The sequence below is a fragment of the Apium graveolens genome, chromosome 4 (genome assembly GCF_009905375.1).
Source record: "Apium graveolens cultivar Ventura chromosome 4, ASM990537v1, whole genome shotgun sequence".
NCBI classification, from domain to species: domain Eukaryota; kingdom Viridiplantae; phylum Streptophyta; class Magnoliopsida; order Apiales; family Apiaceae; genus Apium; species Apium graveolens.
The window spans coordinates 302,355,322-302,362,587 of NC_133650.1; the positions used below are offsets into that span (position 1 = coordinate 302,355,322).

The window sequence follows — 7,266 nt, forward strand, 5'->3', positions numbered from 1 at the left end:
TAAAATTTTATCTCACATAATTTGAACAATGTTAACCGACAATGGAAAATTTTTGAACAAATTTTTTTGTTTCAATTTAATTGTCCACTTCAACTTTCAATGTAAATGTTTCAAAAATCAATTATATTCCACATATCTCTAATATCTGCTTTCAAGATCATCACATATTATATTCATTTAATGCAATTAAAATACTTTTTTCTCGTTAAATCTCACTTTTCTTAATATGCGTGAATTTTTAAAAATAGACATGTAATTTGAAACGGATCGAATATTTGCGTTATAAATATTTATTCCTTAATATATTCTGTAAACTTTCTAGCTAAAAAGAATTTTCTAGCTTCAAGATTTGAAATGTGTACCATCTTCTTCTAGAAAATTGAAATGGTAATTCAAAAAGACAAGGGTTTAAATGAAAAAACAAGATGTCCCTCTGACTAATTAGCAAAAAAAAAAAGAATGCAGAAAAGCAGGAGGTGAAATTGTAAGCATGCGAAACAAGACTTGTCAGCTTTAACACATCATGTTTGGATTTTATTCTAAAAGAATCACCTCATCAACCTACTGTACATACATAAAAAGTATCTATACAAACACCAAAACACTGGTCTTCCCTCACTTATCTACCTCTTAAATAAAATCATTTTCTACATTAAAATACACACATAAGTTCTAGATTGAATGTTACACAGATTAGTTTGGTGTCAATAAAGTTTGGATCTTGGGTTTACCCACAACAAATTCTTGAATACCCAGGTGGATTATTGTGTCTTTTGATCATAAACAGTGTTTTTTAAAAGGAAAATTCTACTTAAGTTCAAGATTTTTTTAATTTTTTTGAGTTTGTGTGTGTGTGTGTTTGTTGGCAAAGTTAGATTTACTGAAGTGATGAGGAAGTGAAATGTGAAAAATATATGTGTATAAGGATTTATTTAGATTGATGGGTATTTGTTACAGTTCTGAAGTTGAGCAATTTCAAGGCCAGCAGCAAAATGGTCAGATTAAAAATAATAATCCAGGTATGTCTTGAAGTGTTTTTTTTTTGTATTATAATTTCCTGTTTTTTTTGTCTGGGTTGTGTTAGTAGCTTAATTTACTTGAAATGTTGAGATTGAAATTTGAAGTAGATTAAATTGTAATTATTAAAGGAGATGTTACTGTTGATGATCTTTGAGGATGTTCTTGTTGAAGGAGTGTTAATACTTACTTACATTGAGGATGTCCTTAAAGAAGTAGGTTTCTATGTTGATGATCAATTGATAATTGAGGATGTCTTTAATAAACTAGTATTACTACTTACTTGCAAGTTACATCTAGTTGCGATGTCATTTATTAAAGTGTTTCTTAGTTTCTTTAGTGTAATTGTGTACTGTTTTTGCGGTTATTTCAAGTCATTTTAGCTGTCACTTGTGGAAATAATGTTATTGTAATAACCCGATGAAACCAATCGAAACATGCTCACTACAGTATATCCCACTTGTAAGTAGGGTCTGGCGATAGTGAAATGCACAGACAGTGCTTACCTGCTTTAAGAGCATATGCACGGGAGCCATCAGAAAATCAATTCAGCAGATGTATCAATGCTTCAGTGTAAATATATAATGCAGCGCCTCTTTTTTCCCTCCATCAATTATTGATGGAGCATCAATCCATCACCCCCACCATCAATATTTGATGGACCAGCTGATGCCATTGATTAGTGGGCTCCACAACTACTTTTCTCTTTTCCTTCTTTTTTACTTGCTTTGTACATAGCTTTCTGGTGTTCTAACGGCTATACAACGGTTATAAATTTCCAACAGCTCTATTTTTTCATTTAACGGTCATATTTTGTAGCCTATAAATTACAAAATTTTAGATTCATTTGTGACATAAATTTTTACACACTTATATTTTTTTATATATTTTCTGTTTTATATAAATACATATACATATTTAAGAAAATGGGTACTAACTGGCTCCCCTCCGAAGAATTACAATTATGTATTTCTTGGGCTCGACAATCTGTTGATCCAATTACCGGTCGATACTCAAACAAGAATAATTTATGGGGGCGAATTCATGAGGATTATGCGCAAAATTGGTGTGGCACTCCCGAATTTATGATATATAGTATAATTATTTATTTAATGAATAGTAATTGATGAATTGATGGAGTTATGTGGGTGTATAAAAATTAAGGAAAAAAGTGAATTTAGCATGAATAGTAACCAACTCCATTGATTCAATTGATGAATTGATGAATTGATGCCCCCGATGGGTGCATATGCTCTAAGAGTAGAGAGGTTATGTTCGTTAAGCCACCAAATTTTTATTTTTATTCTTATTGCGACATAGGTGGTAAATTTTTGTGATTTTTAATTCACAATAATGTGCTTTTGTAAAGAAATTGAAGTAGAAGTTCAATGACATAATATAACATAAAGAACCTTATAAACAATGTATTAAGTGGGATGGTGCCAGCTTAGGCACCATTTCTTTCATTTTCTCGGTAAAGAAAAAAAAGACGTAGTTCAAGTGTCTGCCTTTGCATAAAACTCATTTTAAGGTGCAGTGCATATATTGTACAATGTGATTTTAGATTAATTGTTATAGTCTGTTGAACTGAATTGAATATAGTACAACTCATTGTGTTATAGTCATTCTGCTGACCGATCCCCTTCGTTAATATGTACAGTTAGAACTGGTCATGGTGTTGTCACATCACCCATCAAAGCAGATTCCAACTTCCAAAAGACTGCTGAATCAAACACAACCGGATATGCAAGCAGTATTGTGGTGATACCGAAGGATGTCAAGGCTCTTCGCCAAAATCCTGGGAATAGTAATCTTGATATCTTTACATATGAAGAGATGAGGTTGGCCACCAAGCGCTTTCGTCCCGACCAAGTTCTAGGAGAGGGTGGATTTGGTATTGTATACAAAGGAGTTATAGATGAGAATGTGAGGCCTGGTTACATCAAAACCGAAGTTGCCATCAAGGAGCTTGATCCAGAAGGGATCCAAGGCGACAGAGAATGGCTGGTAATTATGTCCCTCTTATGCTTTTAATAGTTTTGCTGTTAAGATATTGTTTTGGGTTTCTGGTGTGTTACTTTACACAAATACAATTTCATGAAGTAAAAGCCGCTGTTCATTATTTAATAGAAAATATGAAGCTCCCGCCACTTGCCATAGTGGCATATGATTAGGTAGTGAATCATTTAATGTCACTGGACTTATATTGCAGCAGGGAAGCAGTTACAACCGTAGCCTCTACTAGGTCGCCTCCATGGACATCAGTTTAGAAATGTGGTCCAAAAAGGATAGTGTAAACGACATGGATGAGATTGGTTGCTGAATATTTTAATATCTATGAAACCCCAATCCAATGGTATCGTAACTGAAAGCTACTTGCTAGTACATGTTTAAAGATAGAGTTTAGTGGAGAGTAAATTTCAGCCTAATATTTTCTGTCTGTTGGTGTCATTATTCAAACCTTTTCAAGTTTGAGCCTCCTTATGTACCGCAAGATTGATCCGGCGACAGTTTTTTGCTAATTATTGGCTATATGCCTACAACAATAATAATTAAAAAAAAGTTGAAGGACCATTTGCGGAAAAATTAAAAATGTAATATAATAATTATTATGTTAAGGGTGTCACTGTTTATAATGCATGGTGTAAATTTTGTTATTAGAGAAATTTATGATTGAATGTTGAAGAATGCTGCATTAGTGAAGACAGAAAAACAAACTATTATGAAGTAAATTTACTAAGCTAATTAATTCATGTGTATGGACTTTTTTGACTTAAGAAACTTGCCAAAGGCTTCAGGTGCAAGTACAATAAATTTATGATTGAATATTACAAAGTACTGCAACTCGTGGGAGCTCTCTATCAAGGATCATTAGACACTAGTTGAAAGAAGAGCCTTAATAAGCAAGCTTTCTTGAAATCATTATTCCTTAATTAAAAAAATTACCATATTGTGGAACTTAACTACAAGCAGAGTGGTGTTAGATCCTCTATGTGAAAGTTAGGTGTAACTAAGTTTAGACGGCTTTAAAGGCCATGCATTTCCTTTTTATATATGCATCAATAAGAATTACCATAACATTTTGATGCCATATGAGGCTAATCATCTTTTTCTAACATTTTCCTGATAGAGTTACATGTGCAATCGAAGGGCTTGGTTTAATAAATATCTTGTAAATTTAGATTGTTGTTTCTAAACTACTATTGTAATTACCTTGAATGTAGCTAAATATTAAAAAGTTTACGTAGATGTATTTTCTTTTTTCTTTTTGTGTGTGTGTGGTTATTATTTATAAAAAAATGTTTTTCTACATTTTTTTTGCTAAATACGTTTTTCTACATTTTCAGGCTGAAGTAAACTATCTGGGACAACTCCAGCACCCTAATCTTGTGAAACTCATCGGGTACTGTTGTGATGATGATCACAGGCTTCTGGTCTATGAATACATGGCATCTAAGAGCCTGGAAAATCACCTGTTTCAAAGTAAGTGACATGCCGATTGAAGCTATAGAGATATATGTCTGTTTTCACCTCTTGTATGTTATAATACTGTTAATGTATATATTTACTATCAGTAACAGTTTCACATTTTAGATATCAGATTAACAGTGTCACATTTTAGACACAATATTTAGTTTAGAACATTTGATATGCGTAAATACTATGCTGAGAATAGAGCTGAAACTCTCATGGGAACGATATATCATGACATAATACCGAACTTGCATTTGTCATCCTTGCTGAACCTCCTATAGCTGTCTTATTTTTTTTTATTATATTTTTTTGGTTGACATAGGCATCTATATGCATACTTTTGGGTTCATGTCATACAGTTGCACTACAATTTGAAGCAGTAATCTTTAAAACAGATTTGATCTCAAGTTTTTGGTCAGTTTGGATATGACAATCATGTTTTATTAATTTGAATAATAAGATTAGTAGTTTCATGTTGTTTTCCGATCTTATATTTAATACTTGATATACCTATGAGAGAGTTTTATAGCAAAATTAAATAGATAAAGTTTGTTTGCAAAAGCATTTAAGATATTGCCATCTGGTGTGAATTTATCTGTCTTTTTGCATTTTGACAGGAGTGAATGTTACTATGACTTGGTCAAGAAGGATAAAGATTGCTTTAGATGCTGCAAAAGGACTTGCTTTTCTTCACGGTGCGGAAAGATCTATTATATATCGGGATTTCAAGACATCGAACATATTGCTGGATGAGGTTAGTACTGATTTATATAATTGCGGGACTTCATAATTACCTTTACGAAAGGATTTTTTGCTGTATATATTATGACTGTATAGCCCTATCTTTAACAGTAGAAACAGTCACAATGTAAAAGATGTACTTCGCAAAATCTTTTGTGCTACATGTATATCAAAATTGTTAGATTTTGCCAACACCACCATATTTTTTACATAATGAGCAGTATGAGCTTTAAACTCTCCGTTGATAGTTCTAATAATTAAATATAAACTTAAATATGTAGAATTTCAATGCAAAACTTTCCGACTTTGGGCTTGCAAAGGATGGACCAATGGGAGACCAAACCCATGTATCGACCCGAGTTATGGGGACATATGGTTATGCAGCTCCAGAGTATGTAATGACAGGTACTTCATTGGTTAAGATCTTTTTGTCTTGTTGATAGATTCAGTACTCCTTGTTCTACCACGAAGTGAGGCAAGTTGTATAAAGATAACTTACTTCTACACAAAGCTCATTCTTCTCTAACCTGCACCATGATACTGTTAGTTATATGACTATATTTATAGTATTAAAGGTATATTTAGTTCTATACTAGTTATTAACATAGCAGAGGGTTATGCAGAGATTTCTTCCAATATTTAAGTATGCTGACAATTTTGTTGTTACATAGATGTAGAGAACAAGTTAATATTCTTTTTAGAATTATCAGAGTTTGTTTTGCTGCAATAGCATTTACATATCTTTGTTCCACAAGTGTTTGGACTTGTTTATGTGTAAATAATCTCCATGAACATGAATTAGTTTATAATTTGAAGTGTATTCGTGATTCTTGGTCACAGGTCATTTGACAGCCAGAAGTGATATTTATGGTTTTGGAGTGGTGCTACTTGAAATGTTGATTGGAAGGAAAGCCATGGACAAGAGTCGACCTAGCCGAGAGCATAATCTTGTTGAGTGGGCCCGACCTATCTTGAACCACCATAAGAAGCTTTTAAGGATATTAGATCCTAGGATGGAAGGGCAATACTCAAATAAAACTGCTATAAAGGTGGCTAATTTGGCATATCTATGCCTCAGCCAAAACCCAAAAGGGAGGCCTCTAATGAGCCAGGTTGTTGAAATACTCGAATCACTTCAGCCACGAGCGAGACGAGAAGATGTATCAATTCAGAGTGGAGGAAGTGTAACTCTTTATGAGGTCCCAAAGAGTGTTCCACAGAATCCTACAGAGAACAAGAGTAAGCCAAATGAAGATGAGAGAGAAAAAGATGCAGAAACATCAATGAGCAGGCCAGCAAAGGAAAGGAGCAAGAGTGAACCTCCAAAGGAGAATGATCTCTATAATCCGTACGATAACACGATAAATGATGAGAGATCTGATTCATCAAGAATTTGAACTCTAGCATCGAGCTCAACGTTTAAGCTTTATATATAAAGAATCCGAGTATTGGAATCTAGCTTGTGTACCAAGCTCATGAGGTTATTATCAGAGGCCGAAACAAGTTTACAACGAGAATCATTCTACAAAGCATCCCTTTCTTTTCCCTAAGCTTAAAGTGTACCAAGACCTTAAAAAAGATTATCACTTTTACCAATTTATAGTTTGTTATAGTTCTTTCTTCATTTTTATGAGAGCTTCAAAAGCACGTGACTCGCCTTTAATTAGAGGAGCTTTGGAGCTGGTGGCAATGCAGCAATATGCTTGGATGTTTGTAAGGTACATCCTGCTGTAGTTTCTAAAAAGCGGTAGCAATATACTTTGATGTTTGTAAGGTACATCTGGCTGTAGTTTCTACAAAGCAGTAGTCTCGATGAAGTGCGCCCAGCGTGGTCTGAAGTAGTCTCGATTAAGTCTGTCCATGGTTTGAAGTGAAAGTATAGATTGTTATTGGTCAGATAGTTTTCTCTCTCAACAAGTTGAGGAGAAGGTTCAAGTTGTTGTGAAAAACAATAGTATCACGACTAAATTAACACAACGGGTCAGTTATATAACGGGTCAGTTATATAACGAATAACAAGAACAAGGCAAATCA

General features: G+C 33.6%; 1 protein-coding gene across 2 annotated transcripts; it reads left to right on the plus strand.

The window, feature by feature from the left end:
- Positions 1-550: 550 nt before the first annotated feature.
- Positions 551-6,856, plus strand: LOC141721441 (putative serine/threonine-protein kinase PBL17). Of its 2 annotated transcripts, XM_074524369.1 has the most exons (7): positions 553-756; positions 958-1,019; positions 2,678-3,024; positions 4,365-4,500; positions 5,109-5,245; positions 5,514-5,637; positions 6,073-6,856. In XM_074524369.1, exons 3-7 carry the CDS (start codon positions 2,854-2,856, stop codon positions 6,627-6,629), a joined length of 1,125 nt encoding a protein of 374 aa, XP_074380470.1. In that variant the 5' UTR covers positions 553-756; positions 958-1,019; positions 2,678-2,853; the 3' UTR covers positions 6,630-6,856. The 2 variants fall into 2 exon arrangements, with proteins under 2 accessions (XP_074380469.1, XP_074380470.1); XM_074524368.1 differs by having other exon boundaries at positions 551-1,019.
- Positions 6,857-7,266: the final 410 nt, after the last annotated feature.

Bases quoted from the DNA above. Each gene is read 5' to 3' on its own strand.
- LOC141721441 (XM_074524368.1), top strand. From the start codon at position 941: ATGGGTATTTGTTACAGTTCTGAAGTTGAGCAATTTCAAGGCCAGCAG. The intron at 1,020-2,677 runs GTATGTCTTGAA...TAATATGTACAG, and splicing joins GATTAAAAATAATAATCCAG to TTAGAACTGGTCATGGTGTT. The intron at 5,246-5,513 runs GTTAGTACTGAT...TTAAATATGTAG, and splicing joins CGAACATATTGCTGGATGAG to AATTTCAATGCAAAACTTTC.